Source organism: Volvox carteri (assembly GCF_000143455.1).
Source record: "Volvox carteri f. nagariensis unplaced genomic scaffold VOLCAscaffold_28, whole genome shotgun sequence".
Classification (NCBI taxonomy): Eukaryota; Viridiplantae; Chlorophyta; class Chlorophyceae; order Chlamydomonadales; family Volvocaceae; genus Volvox; species Volvox carteri.
The window spans coordinates 712,984-738,756 of NW_003307571.1; the positions used below are offsets into that span (position 1 = coordinate 712,984).

The 25,773-nt window shown below is 56.4% G+C and overlaps 1 protein-coding gene across 1 annotated transcript; it reads right to left on the reverse strand.

Moving 5' to 3' along the window:
• Positions 1-14,060: 14,060 nt before the first annotated feature.
• On the reverse strand, positions 14,061-16,563 carry VOLCADRAFT_42994 (uncharacterized protein; the record flags this gene model as incomplete). The annotated part of the gene is made up of 4 exons (XM_002952228.1): positions 14,061-14,138; positions 14,345-14,587; positions 14,848-15,048; positions 16,411-16,563. Coding segments are annotated over 4 exons (675 nt in total), but the record flags the coding sequence as incomplete, so codon positions are not given.
• Positions 16,564-25,773: the final 9,210 nt, after the last annotated feature.

Genomic DNA, 25,773 nt, shown 5'->3' on the forward strand with positions numbered 1-25,773 from the left:
AGAGCATATGCTACGATATTCGCACGTAGCATGATCCGCTTAAAGCATATCGCCCAATGACTGTATCGCCGTCTGTGTCTCGGCCTTTCCTTGACAGAAGCATATGATGGTGAAGCAGACTGGCCGCCTGGTACGGCGGAAGCTTCCGCGACCCTGAGAGGTCTCCATATGCTCCTGCAGCCTCCGTTTTGACTCAGAAAGCGCTGATTGAGCATGAAAAAGGGTTCTCGAAATCAAGGTCCAGATCCCAACCGTCGGGAATCCTGCACGAACAGACGTACGGACAGACGCACGGACGGGGGAAAGGATTGGCCAAAAGCGCTGGGCTTCAGGACGCGCTGAACAACGATGAAGTAATTTTGAAGTCCTTTGCAACGCGCACGACCGGGAAAGGCATGCGCGTGCGTATCCTAACGTAACACCCGGGCAGTTAGCTGCAGCTGGCGCAGATTGACGAAGACATAAACTGCGCCCACAGGGGTTTTCGGGAGACTGCAGATGGAAGCTGTCTTATAGCCAACTGTCAATCCCCGAAGTCAAACATATCATATTTGAGCTGCTCCCACATAGATGGCTTGAAGGCTGTCGGCCCCGAAACCACCACGTGCAACCACACAGATTGCACTGCACATCCGTTAAATTCAAATGCAGTTGCGTATCCTTTCTGAATTACAGTGGACCGCTTATGCACCCTCTTCAGTGCCTCTGCACCAAAAGCGCGCGCGCGTGCAATCTGCACCAACGTGTTAATCACCAACCTGTTATCATCCTCCCCGAGGAGGTGCGACAAGTCTGCGGCCGTCAGCTGAATGTCCTCCGTCTGAAGCGTCTGGGCATCCATGGGGGCCGCCACCGTCGCGGTGGCCGGAGGCGTCACCGCAGCCACAGCTGCCGCGGCGGCCTGCGACTTATTCACCTTGGATACCCCACCTTTCTGCACCCCGCCCTTAGACACCTTGAGCGTGGCCTTAGTCGAGGACGCCACCGCCTCCTTAGCGGCAGCCGCGGCCTCCCGCGCAGCTGATCGAGTAGAACGTGTGGAGCGGTGAGTGGAGGCGGCGACGAGATTGTTGAGATCCCCCGAGCCGGATTTTGAAGGGACAGGGGCCGGCGGCTCGGGCTTGCACTCAGAAACCGCTGCGGAAGGTGCGAGGTCTTCCATCTCCAGGTCAAAAGCCGCTGCGAAGTTGTTGGCCGCGAACATGGCACCCTCGTTGTTCACGGTACCGCTGAGGCAGCCGTTGCTGTTGTTTTTAGATAGCACACGGCCGTCAGAAGTGGACGAGCTGCCGTTGGAGCCCTCCGACAACACGTCGTCCTGCAGGTGCTGCGATAAGGAGGAAAACACACGTGCCAGCTAAAAATTGTGGTCAGCACCAAGGGCGCGCGCCCCAAAACCCTGTAGACGTGGGTTCAATCACAGCAAATAAATATGTCATCCTCGCATCGCATCGAAAAGCTCACCTCCAGGAAGGCATCGTCACCCAGCAAGCGGCAGATGTCCTCGAGTTCAATGTCCGAGTCCATTTTCGTTACCGCACCCACTGGAGGAGCAGGGTGAATCCTGTTTCCTGTGAACGTATTCTTCGAAGTCTTGGCCTTGGATCCGGTACCAGACTTCTTGCTAGGCGACTGGGTCTTGCCTGCCTTCGCATCAGGCTTTGCAGTGCCTGACTTAGCCTGCAGATTTCCGCAGCATATATTTAATGGCAAAAAGAATGATGCCGTGACCCCAACAGCAACGGATTAAACAATTAAAAGAAGCAGAACGCAGCCCACCTGCTGCCCGGAAACCTGTGGAGCCGCAGGCGAACAAGGCGCAGGCGAGGGCGACTGCGCTGCAGATGGCGCAGCCACTGGAGGCAGAAATCCTGATAGGCAACAGAAAAGAAAGCTCGATGTACCACAACCTCCCAGTCACGTGCTCTCAATTTGTCTCCTTGCAGAACGGACCTGAAAAAGGAGGCATAAAGCTAGGAAACATAGCCGGCCGCCCAGCTTGCAGGCTTGGGCAGGCCGACAAGTACTGCATTTGGGGCAGCGAGCACATAAACGCCAACTGCAGAAACTGCGTGTAGAGCGCCTGTTGTTGAAGGAGAGTTGGTGCTCCCCAATTGTAGTCCGTGGGCTCTACGCTGACTCCGGCGGACACCGAGTTCAAGTACGCAATCGCGTTTGCAAGAGAGACGTGGCCAGTCGCCTGATCGCGGGACGCAGGCCCTGCCATATGGGAGGCAGAGGCAGCGCAGCACTTCGCGGCGGCCATCGGGTGACAGCTCCTATCCCAAGTTGTTGAAGGCCGACTAAGGACCGAATTCTGTCAAGACGCGGAAAACTATTTTTGTGAAATCCTATTTACCCGGGATTGTATACCAACGATACAGTTATGACTTTGCTAATGGCGAAGTCTCGACGCAACAAAAATCCCGTGCGTTCCTGACTTCGACACCCCCCCTGGATCTCGCAAAGTCGTTCCTTGCCCTTCCGGCTTTCAAGCCGCCTTTCAAATTTTTGTGCCTTACTTATCATGGATGGCAGAAGGCGCCCGTGTAGATTTGCAGGGACGTAACTTGTACGCTATTCGGCTTCGGATTTTCGTGCCCTCTAAAGTCGCCACGATGCAGGAGCACGAACTCAATGCCATGACGTATATAACGCTTAGGTACAATTCATATGCACAATTGCATTCAGTGGCACAAAAAGGGCACCGGCTCGGACGCAAGCATATTCTTGTTGCCCTGTGTAGTGCAACTCAAAATGTCACAGGCTGTAAGGTATCACGAGGCAATCATTCAACCATGTCAGAAACAGATCCGTGCTCAGAGGGTGCCCCCTCGCAATTGAGATATTTTGGAACATTCGTCATTCTATTTGTTTAATCTCGTTGCTCAGCCGTTATGCAAATAGATCATTTAACTCTATTTCTTTTTGAGGCTCTTCATTTGGAAAGCGATTACCTAGTAAACCAGACGGAATTTGCCTTCCTGGATATTTTGTGTATCTGCTCAAGCCGCAAAAACTTGCCATTTATTTTATATTCCCTATTAGTATTGGTAACACCTACTATATTTGCTTTACTTGACATGAACTCATGAACGGCCAAATGCTGTCGCACTCACTCTGTTGTAACTGCCGCGAAATCATCGGCTTTTTGGAAACTGGCTGCACGTTTGAGGATGACCTTTGAAAAAGCCACATTCGCGCTACAGCTCTAGGCAGTACTATTTTTGCTGTCAACCTGCGAGCAACCATTCTACAAAGAGCGCTCGGGAGACACCGGTGTTCTCCTGCAGCCCCATCCCTTTCAAAGAAGTCTATGAGTTGAAGACTGAAATGTAACCGAACCATCAACCGCGATTGGTGCAACTGCTCCGCGCCAAGCTATCCACCCATCCCTAACTTGACCGGATGAGTTTAACCGAAAAGTTGACCTGAAGTTGCGCACCATTTGTCATTTTCGCCATTCCCACGGCCTCCGAGGCCGCGTAATGCTCGGCCCTGTAAGACACGCGGAACGCTATGTGCATGGCAGTGTTGTGTGTTGCGGATGGCGGCCGTATGGGAGCTTGCACACGAGCTGTTCGGGCTCGACTGGAACACTACTACACAGCTTCCGAGGATAGGCGGACATCAAAAGACACATTCTTACCAAAACCTCTCCAGTTGCTATGCCGTGAGGTGCCGTGCGATTCAGAACATGATTATCCGTGTGAACCGATTGAGTCGCAAGTTGGCCTGCATTGCACTTCTTTGTCAACCGTCTCGGCCCTCAGCGTTTGTGGGTCATCATCCACCCTATCAATGCCTTCCTCGTGTTAGGACTAAGACCGCATGGTGGTGCCAGAGGCTCGCCTTTTCCCAACGCGCTGTGCAACTAACCATGCATCTTTGTTTGTCCTTTGGAGAACATCTTATTAAAGTGGAGAATGCCGAACGGTTTTGTCCATAACGCCTCGCTACGTCGCAGTGTTGGACCGCACCTCCTAGGTCTGTGTCGAATAGCCCGCGCAGCTCCCAATACAATGAAATGTGCCACGTCCGGGGGAAATCACGTGCAAGGAAATCAGAAATGAACTGCCGGCGTCCATAGTTCCGAAAACCAGGTCCACGGGGGCCCCCAGGAAGGATGAACGACGGCTTCTCAAGGAATGCGTACAGTTCGCGGGCAGATTGGCTGACGCCTCCATGGCCATCAACCCTTCACTGCTTTTCGAGGACTGTACACACAGGCCTTGCCTTACGATAAGGACGTGTTGGCTCCTGCCTAATTAGGCCACTCAAGATCGTCAACGGGGACTCTTGTGCGCGCTATTATCAGCTGGCTGGCGCCTCGCTTATACAAGTTACCTCCATGCATGGACACGCAAAGGATGTAGTGGTCGGGGGTTTAATGTCTGGACACTTAGGTGGTCTCTACAAATAGCTGACACCTACATCCATGCAGAGAATGCCAAATCTGATGGCGCGCGGCGCGGGGAATAGTGAATGTTGGGAGCTGAGATTTATGATCAACCCCAACGACATTGCGTGGCGTCTTCCTGAAGACAAGAAGCCATCCTGGCATCCCAATACCCAAACAATAGACCAGCATTGGCTCCCCGCACACCTTGCCCTTGCCAAGAGGTTTGGAATAGGACCTGGGCCGGCGGCTGTGGCTGCTGGGTGCATGCTTGTGCATACGCTCCTCGGGAGCCGCCTGCGGCTGTGGCGGCGACTGGTGAGCATGTCACTGGGCGCTCAGAAGCAAACTCTGAGACAGTACACTGAGGATAAAGTCTAAATTGCAATCCTTTTGAACTCCATGGGATCGAAGCTGGCAAGCAAAAGGGCGAACGAGCCGATTCCATTTTCAAAGGATCAATCAACAAATCCGCAATCTTAAGAGGTTTTTACGACCTGAGCTCTGACAAAGCACAGACGGCTTCGATGCGCCTGTCTCGATTATCGATTCGCAGCTAGGCGATTGGTACCGTACAGCAATCCAGTCTTGCTATGCTATCCTAAAATATACATGTATATTTTGCATCCAGAGCAATCTTCCTGCGTGGCGTTTTCGGGAAGGAACGTTAAAACTGGTCCTGTACAGTGCTGTCCAGGAGACATTCGACCAGGTTCGCCCTAACCCACCGTGGTTAAAGATACTCCCCGATGGCAGGCTCCCATATCAGCTCAACAGATGAATATCTGGTCATCGAGAACGGGGCCCCATTCTCGGACATTCGGTGTTTGCCCCGTTGCACGCCTAGCCTGCGCAATCCTGCGCTATTGTCAGCATCACAGTCCAAATACAAGAGGATAGGCATCCATCATTTGATGGCCTGGACGAAATGAATGGTGCTTCAGCCTTCCAACCGCTTTCCTCTGCCAGGGGAAACCCTCAGTTCGCAGATGAGCTACCCTACAAACTGCCAACGTTTGTTGTTCAGCCTGTCCTCATCATCGAAACTTGCAGTTTGCAGACACGGTACACATTTCTTACCGTATTCCTGTGGAGTGCACGCACGTGCAATTAGCCGGCCCCCGTACCTCAAGCTGACGGTAGCTGGAGTTGGAACCTCGTTATCGGGGTTTCGGAGCTGTCCTTTTGAGTTGAGAAGGCAGGCAAAATGTTACCAAAGCATAAGAACTCAGTCCGCGGCAAATAAGAACGAGCTTTGCCTCTTTTACAATTCGTCTTCTTATGAAAGCTTCTCATGGAAGCGAGGCAGCAAGCGCACACCCGCATTCTCACGTTGACGCGAAGACCGGCGGCCAGTCCCAAGAATATCGGCAGATGCACAAATCGGGGATGGACCAACATTCCTCGAAAAGCGGCACGCAGGAAAACAAGCGCGCATATACCGCGCAACAGGCTGCTGATCCTGCAGCAACGCCTCAGCAATTACGTGCCTGTTACTGTGTTGCACAGTCGCTACAACCGAGCGCAATGCGCCCTGTACCACCGATGCGTTCAAAGCACCAGCGCAACCAAACCGCGCCGCCTTGTAAAGGGATGTGATGCTGGGCTGGCATGACAACCGGCCACAGCTCTCCGTGCTCTTCCCACACCACCGGTAAGCCACGGCAGTGCCGTCATGTAGAGGCGAAGCTGCACAGCACCTCATCTCCTGAAGCAGTTCCCCCGCCACGGGGCCTGTGTTTCAACGTCTCCTACCCAATCCAACAAATAATCTGCTTTCTATGCAAGATAACGAAATACGGGCAGCCGGATTAGCCCCCGCCGCCGGGCAAACAGACAGACAGGCAGCGGCTCCCGCGCACACCCACGTGCTGGGCCACACAGCGTGCAGTACAGCAGGGTGCATGTAGCACTCTTGCGCGCGCCTGGCCCATCCCAGCTCAAGCCCTGCCCCCAGCCCTGCCTGGTGTGACCGGGCCCCAAGACACGAGCGGACCAAGCAGAGAGCTACGGACATCCACACTTCCGAAATAGCCAATACCAGCCAACCCACAACCCATCCGTTCGCAAGCACTAGCGCCAGTGCGACAGCTTCGGGTCGGGGCCCCGGCAAAGCGTTCGACATAACCCTATCAGCCACTTACCACCAACGTAAACCATTACAGCAGAACATGCGTAGAAAAAACGGCCAAAACTCTGCCGCCTGCCGTATGAACGATTCATGTTTCGAGGGTAGCGCCACCCATACACACACGCTCTCGGCGCCGGCATGCGTTCCCTTGCAATGCATGTACGCACACAACATCATACATGCGTCAGGCTCCCCCTTCCCTCGCAACTGCGCGGTAAGACCGGGCGAGCGTCTATCGATGTGTTGGAGCCTGCGGCCGTGGCTGCGTATGACCCATGGCCTCGGCAAGGATCGGCGCGGCGCCAAAGCCTCTCGCAAGAAGGAGCCAACAATGACGGCCGCCCGCCCACCCACCCACCCACGCGCCTTCTGGTGGTACTGTCGCTGCTAAATGCATTCCGAACTGCCTCCGATCCGAAACACCGAATTCGAGAGATACGTCCCGAGGTCACGACCCCCTTGAACTTGGGTAGTACACCTTTCAACGTCAGCGTCTGAAAGTGCGCGTGGCGATTGCAAATGCTATCAGCAGGTGATTGCTTGCCAGCTCGCGTCATGGCTCGCAGCATGGCTCTGCACGCCCGCAGAGTTCAGGTCCCAGGCAGCGCGTCGGCACACCCATCCATCAACCTATCCATCCATCAACCTATCCATCCATCAATCTCCGCCGTTCCGTTCATCACTTTCGGCCCAAGCACTGCTGCTGGCAATGGCCGGAAATAGAACGGCTGCTGAAACTGCAGACCCAAGGGTCTGCCGCGTACCGGGGATTTCGCACGGCCTGTGCCAGCAAACACAGACTGCGCGTCCACGCGGGCGTCAGCCCTATGACGAAGGGTTGCGGGAAAGCTGCGGCAACCCTGTTTCCGGGTAAAAATGAACCCCACAAGCATAGGACTGCAAGCCAGCAAGGCAAGGTAGGAGGGAAGCGCCTTCGAGGGCCCCCAAATTCTTGAAACATAACCAACAACCAACGTTAAACATAATCACCACGACCGGATACAACACGGTGCCAACAGATTGTAATGTTCTCATTCTCAAGTTTTGACCAGACTTCAAGGTTTCGCCGCCGCCGTCACTGCCGCCGGGTCGCCATCGCCACCACATGGGGCGGGCCGCGCCCACCGCGAAGATAAATGCGTCTTGCTTCCATTCGCCCACTCGCCCACACCCGCGCTAAAGCCTTACAGGCGGGGCAACTTGATAGCAGCATCCGTATACAGTTCTTTGGTGCTATGTATGGGATTAAAGAACTCCAAAAGACTCTTAAAAACTGGCCCGTGTACATGGATTCGCTCTCTACCTTGCAAACAGACACACACAAACACAAACACACACGTTTAAAAAGGCATGCATTCCTGCGTAGAGACGACCAACAACTGGCTCACTCAGCGCAGCCTGGCGCCGTTGAAAAACTGAGCGCCAACAATGTATATCCGCTCGTACACTATAGGGGCAACCGTTCATGTTAATTATCGAGAATAGGATGCGTTAAGAATGGCATACGTTTCACCAATTGGCATGCAATGACGATGATCTAATCATTCCCCCCTTGTGCTTACACGCTGAATAATCTCCACGACAAAGCACTGGGTTCCGGGGCTTGCAGTACACAAAGCGCGCGGGGCACAAAACATGATAAAAAAGGGTTGGGACGCGAAAGCGGCCGCAGCGGAGAGGAGGTGGTTGGGTAAAGGCTGATCCGGGATAAAAAAATCAGCTGAAGAAGAGTGATCCGGCAAGCCAACCCAACGACTGCGAGCCCCCGCGAAGGTTTCACGAACGACTGGGGACACCATGTCATTAATTTCACTCGCAAAAGAAAAACAGGGACAACGCCGCCAAGCAACTCTTCGGACCGACGGACCAGTCGCTGGCTGTGCGCCCAAACACAGCACCACGCCCCTCTGCACACATGCCGGATTCCACTGCGCCAATTGCACCTTGCGGAGAATGCATGAGATGCTTCCCGTGACTCAGCTTAGTTGAGCAGGCACCATCTGCGCCGAAAGCCCTAGCATGCAGCTCGTGTGCCACACCCGCACACACATTCTCTCAAGTTACTGTGCGTCCAAACACAGCCCTTTGGGAAGAGAGAGACCTCGCAGTCGTGCAGGACATGACAACCCAAACCTCCTCCGTTGCAACCCACCCAAGGACGCACCCTGGCCACGCGGCCAAACGAAAACTGATCCCAAGTCCACACCGAGCACCAGGTCGAGCGAAGCACCATGCAACGCAACGCAACCCATTGGCATATAGACCCAGGCACGTCAAACGAGGGTGGCCTTCCCTCACACCGTCTGGCAAAGGGAGTGGGGGGCAGAGGGCGCACGTTTGCCCACCGTCAAGCAGCCGCCCCTTTCCCCAGATACATCGCAACGCCCGCCACGCACACCCAGCACCCTACAACCTTCCTCCTCCCCACGCAAAACCGGGACGTTGATTGTGTCGGGTCCCCAGGCGCGCTTCCATCCCCAACGGGGGCCCATACCACCCGCAGGCCTCGTGGCTCTCACATCTACACACTCGCATGCCAAGGGGGCCAAGTCAGCCGCAGCTGCGCGTCCATGAACACTGAAAAGCCCCCTAACTCTTACTTCCTTTCTGCAGACGCAAACGGCCGCAAGGGGGAATGCTGGCCCCTTCGCTTTCCAAACCATAACCCATATCGCTCTTGATAGACCGGCAGAACGTGAAGGGCAGACTAGAGGGAAAGAAATGGATTTTGAATGCGACCTCGACGGCCATGAATGTCGAGAGATCACAGGACGACAATTGACGCCTGCGCTACCGCAACATCCCCTCCGCATATCCGTTGACTTTCTACTTTTTCTAATCGGAGAGATCCGTCCGTCCAGACCCATCCCGAAAAGCCTCCATTTCGCGAAAAGAAGGGAAGATAGAAAGTGGAGAACAGCAGGGTAAAGCCCCTAGCAGCTCCAACGGAGGAAAAAACGCCGTGTCCTTCTATAAATAAAGCACGCACCACGCAAAACTTCGTTGCCACCTTGTTGCAGCCGATGCGCGTCGCCACACGCCGCCCACGAAACGAAACCTGAAAACCGCGCCCTCCGTCTGCCCTTGGCCCCTGCCTTCCCAACACGCGGTACAACCTCAGCCGAGAAGCCCTGCCCCAATAACCCGATAACCCCCCCCGGCCATTTGGGGATCCAAATGCATTGCGCCTGGGTTTTTCATTGAAGTACATGTGCTCGTATCCCAATCGCCTGCACCAGCGCAGGTCGCGGGGATGCGACTGGGCGAGGAGAAGACCTCTGACTCAGACCGGCGACATGCGCGGGTGCCCAGGGCGGTCCGCTTGTTCATCATCTCGGAAACGAGCTACGTAAGTTAGGGGCTGTCAGGTCCTGGGTCTATTTAAGCCGTGACGGCCTCTTTATCCCCCAATCTCTAATTCTCTCTCCTTTTTTCATTCTGCAGCAGCGCAAGGGATCCCGCAGGATCCCCGACGCGCTGGCTTTTTTCTTCTCATCATCGAGTACAACAGCTTGGCGAAAGATATAGTAGCACCAGAAATGGAAGCAGTAGCAATAGCAGCAGCAACAGCAGCAGTAGCAGCAGCGCATGCATGACCATCCCTCGAAGCTCTCTTGACTATACACGCTCTAAACGCTCTGTATGTAAGCCGTCACAAAATACCATTGCCACCGGCGGCAGCGGAATTTCACCTGCTGCTTGATAGCGCGCCAGCGCCGCCATCTAGCTAGACCGTGCTTGCTGCCCCGCCGTCGCCCAACGTCGCGCCACCCCCGCCTCCATGGGTAACTGCAGTCGACAGCTCCACAATGAGCCTGCGGGATAAACGCCAAAAAGAGAGAGGACGTGAAGAACAGAAGGCCCCGTGCTGCACATCAGACCTAGTGGCCGCCGCCGCCGCCACAGCCGCCCCGATTGGCGTGGATAGCATGAACACGCATGAAGCACCAGGTCTATGTCAGACCATGCCTGACCATCTTTCCCCCATCTTAAATCCCATGCACATTCCATCCCATGGGACGGCGCTGGTTCGTGAAGACCAGGCTTAAGGTAAAGCCGATACCGCGACAGTGCGCGGACAGCACCCCACGCGCGCCCGCCCGTAAGCACGCAACGTCACGCAGCACACCTTTGCACGGCCGCCACCGCAGCCGCCAGCTCCGGATGTTCAAGGTTGGCATAGCCCGTGATCGTGGCCAAGGCAGAGGGCCACAGCGGCGTGTCACCCTGGCGCAGCCGGTGGCAGTACAGCGCAGCGGCCGCTGTGGCGGAGGGCCGGTAGTTCAGGAACTCCGAATCGCGCAGGGTTTGGTCCATGAGCACCCGGAGACTGGGCCCCCTTCGGTCCTGCGGCAGCAGCAGCAGCAGTAGCAGCAGCAATAGGAGCAGCAACAGATCAAAAATATTGTGCTTAAGAGAGTCTAAAGAGCAGTGGCCCTCAAATATGACACTTTCAGCTAACGGGGTGCGTATGTGTATGTGTGTGCCAAACTCGCACTGGCATCTGGAGACGGGATGCGGCGGCTGCCCACCTGCATGTCTTCCGCATCCAGCAGCTCAGCTCCGAAACCCAGGCGCCGAGCATACAGACGCAGGCAGCGCAGTGCGGATATCGCGGCCGTATCTCCCGCCAGTGCGCTGTGGATGTTGAGCTCCATGGACTGGAATCCCAGGGTGGGGAGCCCTGTCACCTGCGCGCGGGCGTGCACGTGGACGCGGGAGAGTTTAAGTAAAGTGAGGAGCACGAGGCAAGCTGTTGGCAAAGATTAAGGAGAATTGTCGGGTTCGGGACGGTATATTTTATATATACAAGATAGACATCGCAGGAATGAGCCTGAGATGCCTCGTTAAGGCGGATGACGAAGAAGGAACGAAGAGGGAAGCAGGGGGAAGAATTGTATGCAGGGGCAAGAAACGACGGAGGCATGCAGAGAAGGAAAGCGAAAGCCACAAACTAGGTTCTCTACCAACAGGACTGAGCGCAACCAGGCGCACGGAAGGACGAATGCCATAACAGAAAGAAGGGGCGCAAGAACGCCATCCATACCTGGGCCAAGCGCGCGTCCAACTCCGCCTCAACCTGCGCTCTGCTGCTTCCGCCCCCTCCGCTTGCTCCGCCGCCGCCGCCGCTGCCACGCATCACGCCAGCGCTCCTCCCGCCGCCTTCCCCAGGCGCCGCCGCGACGCTTTGTCCCACCGATGCCGTACCCGTCGCCAGAATCCGCAGCGCCGTTACAGCGGCCATTAAGAACAAGTCCTCCCGCAGCTGCAGCGCCGCCGACATGAGTCGATCCAGGAGCAGTACGGCATCGTGGGCAACGTCACGTGAGAGCTCCAGGTTGGCGGCGACGCGGAGCAAGTTGGCGGCCAGATCGCGGCGGCGACCCAGGTAGAGGCCCCCCATCGCAGCCACTGACAGGCAGTGGGTAGCTTCGAAACGGCGGACCTGGTCGAAAGCATCGCGGCAGGCAACCTGAGGCCCGAGGTGGAACAGGTTGCGGGAGAAAAGCAGCGTGGATAGGATGGGGCCATGGGGAATCGGTTATCTCTGCGCATTGGATGTTATGCGTTCAGCAAGTGCCGTTTGTGGCGTAAAATCTGAGAGGACAAGCGGCTCAGCAAGAAAGACGCCAGTTGTCCGCAGTTTGGGAAGGGCAAAGGGAAATCAGACGGGTGGGAAAAGGCACACCTAAGTACTAAGTTTAAAAGCTGGAGTACTTGGACAACATCAAAGCAAAGAAATGCCTAAATTGTGATGTTTTAGGCAATTGAAGGCGGTCATCTTTGCGACATGTTCAAGGACAGGACGCCGCGTGCCGCAACATCAGACACAGACGTTCAGCAGCCCACCCGAGGTCATGATCACGTCCGCACCTCAAGCTCTGCGTCCCGAACCACCTCGTCCTCGGAGCCCTTCATGGCAGCCATCAGCGGATCGCACCCCGCCGCCGCCGCCCCGGCCGCGGCCCCCGTCTGGGAAGCGGCGCCGCTGCCGCCGCTGCCACCGCCGCCACAGCAGAACAACATCAGAGCGATCGCGACCGAGTCCTCAAGCAACCAGGACGCCAGGTCGGGCCCGGCGGCTTCCAGCCGCTGCGCAGCGGCGGTACCGCCGTCCTGCACCAGCCTGAAGGGGGACCCACGGGTCTGCAGCCAGTTGTGGAGCACTTCCCGCAGCGGCAACGCGCCGGCGGCGTCGCGGCCGCCGCGGGCGCGTGAGAACCGCAGGATGACGCGAAGCGGCAGGGCGGCCTCCGGGCCCAACTCAATGGCACGCGCCCTGCAGGAGGATGATAAGGCGACATAAAGACATAAAACGGTCGGTCCTCAAGAGTGCAACGGCCCCCACAACTGCAACATGCAACGCAGCCCACCTCGCTGAGCTGCACTGTTCCCCCAGGACCCCGGCCGGCCCCGTTTCCCCATATGCTTCATCGGGCCCCAGCCCCCATCGGCCCCCAGCCCAAACAGACGCGCGGCCGTGGCAATTTCTCCCTCCCCACCACCACCACACACACACACACACACGCACGCACGTCTGTCCTTCCGACACACCACTGTGTTACGGACCTCTGCTCCCCCATGAACGTCATGAACGCCACCACCGCCGACCCCGTCGCCAAGGCTGCGAGGTGAAGCTCGCGGACATCGCCGGCCCCCGGGACACCGCCGCCAGCTTCCACCGCAGCGGCGTCAGCGCCAGTGGCGGCTGAGGATGATGCATCCGCAGGCCCAGCCAAAGCCGAGTAAATACCGGAAGATCTACCTAGGGGTCCAGCACTGCGCCCAGCAGACCCGGCGTAGGTGGCGGCAGCTGCCACAGGGGTCCCGGCGGCGACGGCAGCTGGGGCAGTGGTCGATGACGTGATGGCGGTAATGGGCTTGACAAAACCAGCGGTCATGGCGGCTCGGTAGATTTGCGCAGCGCGGGTCTGGGCCATGACCACACCGCTGTCCCACAACGCATCCACAATGGCGCCGAAGACGACATGGTCGGTTCGGCAGCCCTGCTGCAACATGCAGTCAAAGGCCTGCGGGAGGGGGAGGAGTAGGGACCGGATAAGCAGTGAGGGGCACAGAACAGCACAGTACTGAAAAACAAAGCGCAGTGCGATAGCTGATAACACCATATGCACAACAGTTCAAAAGGAATGGACGAATAAATGAAGTCAAAGACCGGAGACGAGGAGAAGTGCAGAGCAGAGCAGAGCAGGAAAAAATCCACGTAAACTTCCCAAGTTTAAGAGGGAACATTTTCAAGCATTTCTCCCGTGAGTCAGTAATGTAAGAGTGACAGGATAACTCACGCAAGCCCAGCAATGGCATGTCATCCTCGCCGCAACTAGCCATTCCTTACCACCTGCCGTTCCCCTCGCCGCAGCAACTAAAACCAATACCAACTAAAACCAATACCAACTAAAATCAATGCCAAGCTACCCGGGTTTCAAGCTACCCCGGCTTGCTCCATCTGTGCGCTACGGCTGCCCCAGCATGTCCACCAAGCAGCACACCGACACACAGACCTACCTGCAGCGCACGGCGCCACTGCCCGCCCCTCCCGTAGGCGTTGATCAGCGCAGTGTAGGTGACCACGTCGGGCTCGCAACCCTGCGGAGGATTAACACATACATACATGTAACAATACATAGCAGCTCATTGCAACTGAAACAACCTCTATCCTGAAATCCTTCTCATCTTTCCCGAAGGCCTACAAACTCGCAACTTGCCCCCATGTCCCCACAACCAGCTCTTTCCCTCCTCGCCTGCTTCCCACCTGCTCTCCTAACCGCAATGCTTCCCAACCCAGCCGCAACTTCCCCAGCCCCCAAACGACGTGCCTGGCGTTGAAGCTGCACGAAAACATCCGCCGCCCTCTCCCACTGCGACCCGGCAGCCAGCGCGGTGATGAGCGAGTTGTAGGTGATGACGTTGGGGGTGCAGCCCTCGCGAAGCATCTGGCTGAACATCTGCAGCGCCAGCTCCCACTGCCCGTCCCGCTCGCACGCGGAGATCAGCGCCGAGTACGTGATGACGGTGCGCTCGCAGCCCGCAGACTCCTGGCAGCGCAATCGTGATGAGTTTTGCGGTGAGTGGTGCTGTGAGCTTTTCCGGACAATCTTTTTCTGGACAATCTTTTTCCGGAAGCGGTGGTGCAGCGTATTATGCGTCTCATTGGGTATTATCCTACCTCTGTCGGCCCGACAGAGGTTAAAGGCCTTGAAATTTGAAGTTTCGTCGCAGCGACTCAACAAAGGGTTCACACGCCCAGGGGACCATCTAGCAGGGAAGTTCGCGGGAGTCGCGCGCACGGACGCACCATCTCCCGAAATGTCTCCATGACTTTCTCCAACTGGCCCGCTTTGGTGTACACAGTGATCAGCGCGTTGTAGGTGGTAGTGTTGGGCGTGTGACCGTTCGCCAGCATCTCGTTGTACACACCAAGCGCTTCGTGCCACTGGTTGCTGCTGTTGCACGCGATCATCAGCGTGTTGTACGTCCTTGTCACCGGCTCCATGCCCTGCCCAAGTGATGGTGGGGGGGAGGGGAAAGACGAACCACGAACGAGTGACGCTGGTGGGGAGGGGGGAAAGAACGCGGGAAACATAAAGCAAAAAACGAACATGCAGTGCCGATGTCCGAGGAAGGAAGGGCACTGCGTGCGAGGTGCAAAAACGATGATGCATGGCATCAAAGTGCCCATATCTATGTAACCGCGACAGGCGGTGACAGGCCAACGATGAGGAGGCCAACACCAGCGCCAGCGCCAAATGAACGGACCAGGGGGGTTCCAGTGCGGCCATAGGGACGGCCCCCAGGAGCTGAGAGGCTGCATGCACAGAAGCGAAATGAATGACGCCACAGGTGCACGTCATGCATGCAAATGCAAAAGGCAAAGTATGGTCGGCGAACAACACCGAAAATTCGTCACGTCGTGCACACGTAAGCACAGCCAAGGTGCAGGTACGTCTTCCCCGCCTCAGTGCCGCAGCCTCCCTGGAGGGGCCCCAACCCTGTGAAATGCAGGAATGCCGCCGCCCGCAAGCACTGGGAATAGCCAACCAAGCAACCGACCCGCCAGTCGGATGACGCCTATGCTTACGGCTTTCACATGGTGCACACCGCATCGCTCCAACCCGGTTGGTCGCGGTTCGCAGCAACCAAGTAGAGTGTTAGGGCATGCGCTGCACCAGACTTATACTGCTAACGAACAACGTATTACGCACCTCCTCCTTCATCCTTGCCAGGATCTTCAGTGCTTCGGCCCACTGCCCCGTCTTGCCGTACGCATCGATAAGCGTGTTGTACGTGACGACCTGCATTGTGGGTGGGCAACACGAAAAGCCAAGATCGCAAAAGGAACAACGAAACGCAAAAAATGTTGCTCTCACGCGGGTTCATTGCCGCTGGCTGCTGACTAGCTTTCGCAAAAGATAAGCGGAACGTTCCCTTGCCTGGGGGGTTCCCTTTTCCGGGGAATACACGAGTAGCTTGGCGGCCAATCCAAGTGCAATACCATAAGAATGTCAGGTTACGTTACAGGTTACTTACGTTATATATAATATATAAACAACATAGATAGCATATTATCTGCAATACTGCAGCTAATCTCTATTCAATTAGCTGCAGTATAATTAGAAATTAGCAATTACGCGAAACGCGTAAATACAATGAACAAAAATAGCAACATGCCGGGCACAAATGAGCAAACGGAGAAAAGATTAAAAAATGCGCGCACGCTCTCCACAGAGCGCGCTGCATGTACTCCCCCAGACGTCGTGCAGTCACCAGGTGTGTTTTTCCGGCGAAAGGAACTGCTCTTGAAACAAGACAGGCAAACCGGTATCGGGATAGGAAGCCAAATACTCACATTGGGCCGGACTCCTGCGTCCTGCAGCTCCCGCCACACATCTAGCGCAGTCTGGTGTTGGCCCGCCTTGATGCATACGTTCATGAGCGCGGAAAAAGTGTGGACGTTGCGCGGCACGCCGCGCGCCACCATCTCCCGGCTAAGCGCTAATGCAAGTTCCATGTCGCGTCGGTTGCTGCTGCACAAGGAAATCATGGCCGTGTACGGAAACACGTCCAGCAGCCGCGTCAGCTCGTGGCCAGGACCCAGGGAACGCAACCAATCGAACAGCTCCCAGGTCTGCGCAACCAGGCCACTGTTTGCAAGCTGTTTGAGCAGCGCTGCCAGGCCGCGGCCGTCTAGACCAGCCAGTTGACCGGCCACGACGTCCTGCGGCGCTTGGGCGCGGGGGAGCTGCCGAATGATCATGAAGAGCTGATGCACCAGCGCGTCAGAATGCGCACCCGGAGGCCCGGCACCACCAGCACCACTACTAGCTCCACCCCGGCCCGAACCACCCGGAGCGCCGCGGCCACTACGCCATCCATGGCCCGAGCCGCTACCGCCAGCACCGCCACCGCCCCGGCCCCGGCCGCGGCCGATGTCCTGCCGTGGGGCAGCGCCCGGAAAGGGCTCGGCAAGGTGGCCGCCGTAGCGGGGGTAGGGCAAGCGCTGGCCGCCCCAGCCCCTTCCTCCCGATGGATGAGTTATGGAAGCCTGGGGGGAGTGGTGGGGCAGCTGCAGCACCTGCTCCTGTTGAAGTTGGTGTTGCTGGTGTAGCTGCTGTTGCTGGTGCAGCTGCTGTTGCTGGTGTAGCTGCTGTTGCTGGTGCAGCTGCTGTTGCTGGTGCAGCTGCTGTTGATACAAGTGGTGTTGATGAAGCTGCTGTTGGTATAGCTGCTGCTGCCGCTGCTGCTGCGCAAGGTGCTGCGGCAGCTGCGGCTGCTGCTGAACTGTCCAAGTCTGCGTCCCTGCCCATGTTTGTTGGACTGGTTGCTGATGTGGCAGCAGCGCCTGTTGCTGCTGCGGCATGCCAATAGCCATTTGAGTCGTCTGTTGGTGCAATCCGGCGACCGATATCTGAGCTGGGGAGATGACAGTGAACGGTGCCGGTAACAGCAGCCCTCCGGACTGGGCATACTGCTGAGAGCCGGCCGCTGCTCCTTTGCTCCCGGCAGATTGAAGTGGTCGACCCCAGCTCCCTGAACTTGCCGCCGCACCGGCATCTTGATGCGCAAAGGCGTGAGTTTGCTGTATAGGCGTGCGTTGATTGTTCTGTTGATTCTGTGACACTTGTCCGCTGTGCCACATAAATAGGCTGCCAGCCTCCTATGCCGCCACAGAGCCACCAGGCGGAGATCGTTCCATTAGGACCCGGCCTGCGCAAATTTGAAAAAGGTTGACAAGTTGTATCATCTTTAACAAATACCGCTTCACGTATGCACCACGCTTGGCCTTGGCAAGTGGGACGGACTATGGAGGAACACTTTTATGCCCAGAATCTGTCAAGGCAGGGGCCTGCCACTACTCTCCAAACGCTATGGAGATGCAAACGTTATGCAGGCGCCATAGTAAGCCCTTGAAGCCACACACCTCGACTCCGCCTGCGGGGCCACGCGGCCTGGTCCCCCACCCGCCCGCAGGGAGACCCGGCCCTACTGCGCAAGAGTACAGGTGCCCATAAGTTGGCCAAGGAAAATAAAGATATTATGTTGAGTATGCAGCAAAAACGGATGGCACCACTGAGTTGGACCTTGTCATTAAAGAAGTGTACTATTGCAACAGCATGACCTCCTCATCCTTGCTTTTGCAGGATGCTTTGCTGAGCAATTTTGACCGTGGCCTGCCGGATCCGTACTCCCACAAATCGATGCAAAGCGCGGTGCAGATCGCAATATTTTATACGGATCGTAATATTTGCTACGATAGCGGTATCCAGCTTGTGGCTTCGATAGTTCTAAAATTCCGGAACTTCAATAGCCTGGCACAGGGCATAAAGCGGCCAACCAGATCACACTGACGTGCTGTTTCTCATGAGGAAAGCCAAGTTCTTAACAAGTAAAGGAACGTTCTCGCACTTTGCACCGTTTACTTTTCAGCTGAGTGTGAAAAAAGGTTCCATTTTAGGTAGTCCCTAGATACAAAGTATGTTTATATTGGATAAGGACAGCAAAGGCTTGCCTTTGTTTTGAACGTCCGCGCAGACCAGGTATAGCTGCGGAGTTCAGCACGACAGGACACCAACGAAGTTTCGCGGCGTGACCCTTGTAGACACGAAGGATGCAAGATCTTTCCAGGCGTGCTTGCTCCTCCGCTACCTTCGTCCTACGTGCGTAAATATCATGTCAATAAAGCTCTGAAGATGCTTAAACATTAACAGCAGACTCCTTGCCTTAAGCTTGGCGGCCTCTCTCTCAGGGTGGTCGCTACATCAGGCAAACAATCCCTGGCAGAACCAAGCCTCAACCCCTCCCCCGAGGACAGAGTAAATCATCACACACTGCATTCGCTTCTTGACTCACGCGCTTTGCTTTACACAGGACGTTCCAGGCCTTCAGTCACACCGAAGCAGCGTTGACCTACGTTGACCGACACCGCTATTTGTGGGCAATGTGGATAGGCGGGAAATTACACCTACCTACCAACGATATCCTCTTACTCCTGACAACCCTGCTTGCCAACTAAGTTCTCTAATGTGGGACAGGGCTTCATAGGAGGGTCCCAACGAAATATATGGCATAGCGGACGATAGCGGAACGGAACTGGAAGGGACAGAGCATGGCTGCTCCGTTGCGGTGTACGCAACCCATGCAGTGCACCCTTGACCAATTTTGTCATGAAGAGAACCCCTGAATCAGCACTGCATAGTTGCCTACGGCCAGAGGTGCGGGCCTGCCGGATGGGTTATGGAACTTCTTCCCCCTGGGTAAGGGCTGCCAGCAGAAGGCTGGAAAAAGGCTGGAGAAGGGGGACAGCAGAAGGCTTAGATGACATGTGGCTTGCAGTGCGATGGCTAACTCCTAGTCCTGGCCCCGTGCGATCCATCGTGACTCTTGTATTACAAGGTAGCGTGGAGGGAAGGAATATTCCGGTGCAGTCCTAAGAACCCAGCAGAACCACGTACAGGGGCACGGACGGCCCCGGCAGGCACGCAGTCATTTGGAAAGGCTACGTGCCCTCGAAAGACGGCTTCTCGTAAACCAGGACGGGAGGTCAGGACAGGAATGTTTCCGCCGAACAGCTGCATCAGCAGATCTGAGCAACATTTTGCGGTGTTGCATAGCCCAGCGTGGGAACCCCCTCCGGGCTCCCTTTCTCGCTATCGTAGAATGCGATTGTCACAGCAGTGGACCCCGAACGGGTCGAGTACAGCGCCCTTAGGAACGCCTCCCGCACAACACTGTGGGCCTTACTCAAAAAGAATTCGGCCAGGCCGTGCTAACTTCACTGGACACAAAACCTCAGTTAGCACGCTCGTACAAAAAATCGTATCGTAGTCATCATGCTCGTCGTCTTTCTCCTGATTCCTCTCGCACATGCGCGTGCAGGCGAATGGAGATTTGGTGAATGGAACGGCGACAGCTCCGGCCCCTGCTGGGCGGCGTGTTTCGTCCAACTGTTTAATAGCTGCCTGTCCGAGCGACTTCTGTAGAAAAGGGCATTATCTCGGTCCCGATCAGCACCAGGGTATGGGTTGCACACGGGGGGATGTTGGAAAGTGACCGACACGCCTAAACCAGAGAATGGTGACAGCAGTAATAGGACCCGGGGGGAAGTCCGTGGCGCTTAGCTGTATTTAACAGCCTAAATGAAAGGCTCTCTGTAGCCGTGGCCTTATGATGAATACTTCTGCCGCTACTCTCCAGCGTCTCAAGGAAACGGTTCTTGCTCAACAACAACAGCATACGTGATCGAACAGAAAGACGCTAGCATTGCAAGTTTCCCTGGTCGACATATTTTTCGTCAAAATGTGCGGTGCGGCATCCCGCGGTGACGGTGGCGAGCTGGAAGCGCTATCCGGCCCCAGCCCGGCATGCACGTGAAGCAATAACCGCGGACGTACTCGGGATCTCTCATTCGAAATCCACTCCAAATTTTCAGGCACTTGTTGATGTTGATGTTGTTACAGGGTGGTTAAGCTTGTTGTTTGAATTCAAATGATTATACCTAAATTTACATAAGCCTGGTAGGTATGGTAGATCTTTATGTTCGCATGGACACCAGCCCTCATGGCCAACGAGTGCCTGCTCTAAGTGCGGTGTAGTAGACCTACTATCAGGGCGCAACACGCGTGCGACCTTCAGGCAGCGCACGAAAACGTACGTCACTGCCACTGCAGTGCAACGTACTATGTGTGTCGTGTCGATGGGATCGGGCTGTGGAGTTGGTTGGTGGTTGGGTACCAACTGTCGTGATTACAGTGCCGCTTCACACAAAGTCCCCCCCACACACACACATCGAACGGCACGAACGCTTCGCTGGTTTGCATCTCCAGTTCTCGACAGCGCTTAGCGAATGGCAAGGGTGATGCACAATACTAGAGTTTTCCCACTCGGTTACGAGGACGCTTGACTGGGCCGTGGGCTCTGGCTCTGGAGCCAAATGACATGGCCCGTTGATTTGGATCTCTACATCCCCTCCACCGCAAACCGCGGTAACCGGACTGCTCATAAAGGCAGCTGTGTCGGGGCTGTGTCGCCTCCCCAACCCGCAGCCCACAGCAATCCTTGGGTTGTTTTCTGCCCTGTCACCTGGACCTGCCTGAACTGTTCTCCGGCCGGGCCTATCTCTTGGGAGGGTCATTCAACAAGAGACTCGACTTGTGTGCACATCGCAGTTACCTAGCCTGGCCTAGCCATCGCGCCTAGCCTGGCTAACCGAGAGTAACTAATATAACTAACCAACTAACTAAGTTAGTTTGCCAATCGGGACAGGCCTTTTCATTCCGGAAGTGTCTGCCGTCAGGATGTGCCGTAAATCGTAAACTTCTGCGTCCCGAACGAGCATCACAGCAATGGTGCGTGCGTGCGTTGCCCTTTGCGCTCTACCCCTGCTGCTGCAGCTGCATACCCCCTACACATATCCCCAGTTCCTCTCTTCTCCCCGACTCGGGAGTTATAACAAAGCTGAAACCAGACTAGAGACAGCGCACGCAGGCTAGCACAGAATCAAAAACACACGCCTCAAACCATATCCCCACCTGTATGCGCACACACGCTAATCATCACGCGCCCACAAGCAACGTTGCTACTTTCTACAGTTTCTGTTTCCGTTTCTGTTTCCGTTTCTGGCTCTATGGACACTAACTTTGCACATATTGCTCCACCCGGCGCATATAAGCGCACAACCAAGCACACACAATACGGGCGCGAATTGCTACACGAACATGACCACGAACACGCCCAAAGGACAAGGCACAGGGCCTCTTCCACTCTTAAACGCTCAACACACACACACATGCAATGTGCATGGCCCCCCTAAAGACCTAAAATAATCTCACCCGCGCCAAAGCCAAGTACCCCACCATTCAATCCTATCATGCCACTCAGCTGGGTCATGGGACATTTCTCTGGCTTTCCTTTCATCGCCCTCCCCACAAGTCTTCTCCAGCCCCTTCTCCCACTCCATGATTGCTTCCACAGTCGCCGATTTTAATCTTAGGGGCCCGACGAAACTAGTTTCCATGGTGGTGGTGGTGGGGGGGACTATATCGGCCTGACAGCCTGTGGAAGCACACCACACATTATGCCCTACCTCTTCGGCAGCTGGCCAGCCGCCCAGCCGCCCAAATGAATGAGTTAAAACCCGGGCAACGCGGGATTCACACAACGCGGGATATGTCCCGTTATTCCCATCACTCGTTCGTTCATTACCGCTAAGCAGCACAGCCCATGAATGCCTCCCCCCCCAGTCCATCATCACCCGCCGCCTCTCAATAGCATGGATATGCTCCTGCTCCTGCTCCTTGCTCCTGCATCTGCATCTGCTGCTTCTGCCTGATGCTGTTGTTCCTGCTTCTGCTGCCTTTACCCCGACCTGCCAGGAGCGTTCTTCAGCCTTTCAGCTAACAGACCTCCTGCTTACACACCGGGCACTTTTTAGAGTACTCCCCAAGCCACTTCTTGCCGCACTCCGAATGCAGTACATGCAGACAGGGTAGTCGTACAAGCTGATCCCCTGCCTCGTAATCACACTGGCAAATAGCACAGGCGCTGCAGGAGCGGATGTCGGCAGCAGCAGCAGCAGGGCGAGTGGGTGGGTGGGGTGGGGTTAAAAGCAAAAAGGGGACCTTGCCGCCACCTGATGCGCCAAGTTTGGATTGGAAAAGAATATCACGGAAACAGCTATTATCCCGCTAGCGGACACGCATGTAGTGGGTTGCGCTGCACTGCACTGCACTGCATGCCGTACCGCTCGTCCATAACCCCCAGAGATAGCAGTACAACCCCCGTCCTCCTCTCCTCCTCCTCCTCCTCCTCCTCCTCCGCAACCCATCAACAGCCCCGCCCCCGCCCTAAAATGACGCGGACTCCACCCCACCCCACACCACCCACACCACAAGAGATCCCCCATAGCCCCCATACGTGCCTCCTACGCCACACTACCCGGTACCATCCTCTCCATCACCTCGCCCGTACTCACCCATCGGGCGCGGACCCTGCACCGTCGTACTTGTAGTACGGCAGCGCATCCAGGACCTCCTGCATCAGGTGGACAAGAAGGCGACGGCGGTGGCGGCAGTGGCGGGGGAGGGGGAATATGCGACGGGAGACCGCAAAAGCGTTCGGGGCGGTGTGTGCTGGACAGCGCTAACTAGCACTGCACAACGCTAACGTGCTATGGCGCCATCTAAGAGATTAGGACTTCAACAAAAGCGCCACGAGGGCGCATGCACGCCTTACGGTGTCACGTTAGCGATACACACCCCCTAGCACCACACAGCAATAGCAGCAGTCCTGTCCAAGAGGTCTATGCCGGAGGGTGAGGGGGGAGAGGGTCGACGGAAGAGGAGAGGAAAACGGCCCCCACAACCCGTAGGAGCCCTAGTTAGGGGGGAAGGGGGGGACATGGAGCAGCTGTCGGAGGAGGTCCTAGCAATCATGGCCAAGCTTGACAAGGTGAGAGCGGTAGGGGAAAGACGAACCACGTGAACGAGTGAAGATGCTGCCAGGGCAAGAGTGTATCAGAAGTAGGGAGAAAGAGCGGGGGGGAAAAGAGGTCGAGACGTCCAAAAAAAGGAACACGGACCGCAACACGACGTGTGCCTCGCACCACAATGCCACGGCCAATTAGCTCAATATAATAACGTAAAGTGTTGGGTGGGATACGCCGCAGTGCCGTACCGTACCTTTGGGGTGGTGACCTTAACGTCTTCCAACGCCAACAGCTCCTCGTACGACAATGCCGGCTCCGCAGCAGCGGCCACCACCTCGAGAAACGGCCCATGGGTCACACGCACCGTCACCATTCGTGGCATGCCGGGGACGGCGGTGGGGGTGGCGGCGGCGGGCGCGGCAGTGCCGCCGCCGCCGCTGGCGGCGGCAGCTTCTTGTAGTGATAACATCAGCGCTGCAGCCAGAGACCGCGCGAGGGACGAGAACCCGGAGGGGTAAATGTCAATGTCTTGACTTCATTCACACCAGGTCAAGACGGGAAAACAAACGTACTGATTTGCAGTGCCAGCGCTTTAACGATCTGATGATACGCAGCCACAGAAACTGCAAACATAATAAAAGCAATATAAGTCTCGTGTAAGTCCCGATACACACATACACATCCCTCCCTCCCTCCCTCCCTCCCTCCATACATACATACATAACCTTGCAGTGCAGCACATGTACGTTGTGCGTTCCCCCCCGGCGTCCCACCCACCACCCGGCTGAGCGGATGACTCACCTAGGGCCAACTGCTCGTCCTCAGCCTGCCACAGATACTCGAAACGTACATACATACATACACACGGGTGGACACGAACCGGCATCAGGCGGAGAGGCGGGGGGAAAGGGGTTTGAAAGCGCACAGGCACACCCGGGGGATTGAGGGGATATGTGCAAAAAAGAGAAAAATCTCCCGGGGTTGGTTGGTTGGGTGGGTGGATGGGTGGGTGACGACAAGAAGCATTTGGACTGAATAACATATATAACTGGAAATGCAAACTGCAGTAAAAATATTACTGTCCCGTCGTCTTGCGGTAAGTGTGTAAGTGTGTGAATGTGGGGGATGGGGAAAAGAAGAGGGACTTCGTTCAGCCGGCGACGTGTGCGAGGGCTGAACGTGCCTCACAACATATTTTTCCACGGCGCTCCAGATTCGAAAAATTCGAAATCTAGCAAAAGGAAAAGAAAAACGCTCAGATCCAGCCTGGATCCAAATCATCATCGCAAAGATCCTAACGACACCCAATCCCTAACCAATCCCAAACCGGTCACGGATTTCCAGATGGTACCTCACGTCAATACCCCACCATAGCAGACACAACAGCCCTGAAGCACAACCGGAACCCCACTGACGTTGCCGAGCTTACCTCCCGTAACAACTCCTCCTCACCACCGAGCATCAGCAGCTGCATCAGGGCAGCCCGCTGGGCGTCGCGGCGACGGAGATCAGCAAGAAACCGCTCCTGGAAAGCCGTACCACCACCGGCTGCGCCACCGCCGCCGCCGATGACCAACGCGCCGCCGACGACGCCGTCATCGTCGTCAGTGTCGTACTCGCTCGTACGGCGCCTCAGCCGGTTTAGTTGCTGCAGCTGCTGCGCTGACGAAGAGCTGTGGTGGTGATGATGGTGGTGGTGATGATGATGATGACCTGGCGGCAGCGGCGGCCGCGGCGGCCCCACGGGTCGCGTCGGGCCGAAAGTCGTGGTGTCGGCCGCTTGCGGGTTCAGCTGCACCCGGAAGAGCCGCTGCGGTAGCCGTACAGGCCCACCGTGCCGTACAGTCGCGCTCGCAACCGCACTATTGCCTTCGCTGCCATCGTCACCGTACGACTCTTCATCGCTGCTGAACGGGTGGCCGATGTCGTACAACAGACGCGTCGCGCCCGCAGTGGCGCGCGACGCGGCGATGACGACCTGGCTGCCGCCGCCGCCGGCGCCGCCGCCGGCCCTCGCGCCCAAGCCTGCACCTGACGACGCAGCGGCGTCTGTGTCCCGCTGCCGTACAGCACCACGCAAGCCGGCAGCGCCCCCGCCGCTGCCGCTGCCGGTGTCACTTGGCCCGTTGCTGGATCGTTGCCTGCCCGGCTGGCCCTGTGGCAAAGGGTCACGTGTATTCAGCAAATCGAGGTGGGAACTGAAACTTGCGAAAGCGCCCGCCCCCGGCGCCGTCGCGGCGGCGGCGGCGACAGCGGAGCTGTCTCTCGCTTCCGCGTTGTTCCGGAGTCCGGCTGGATTTT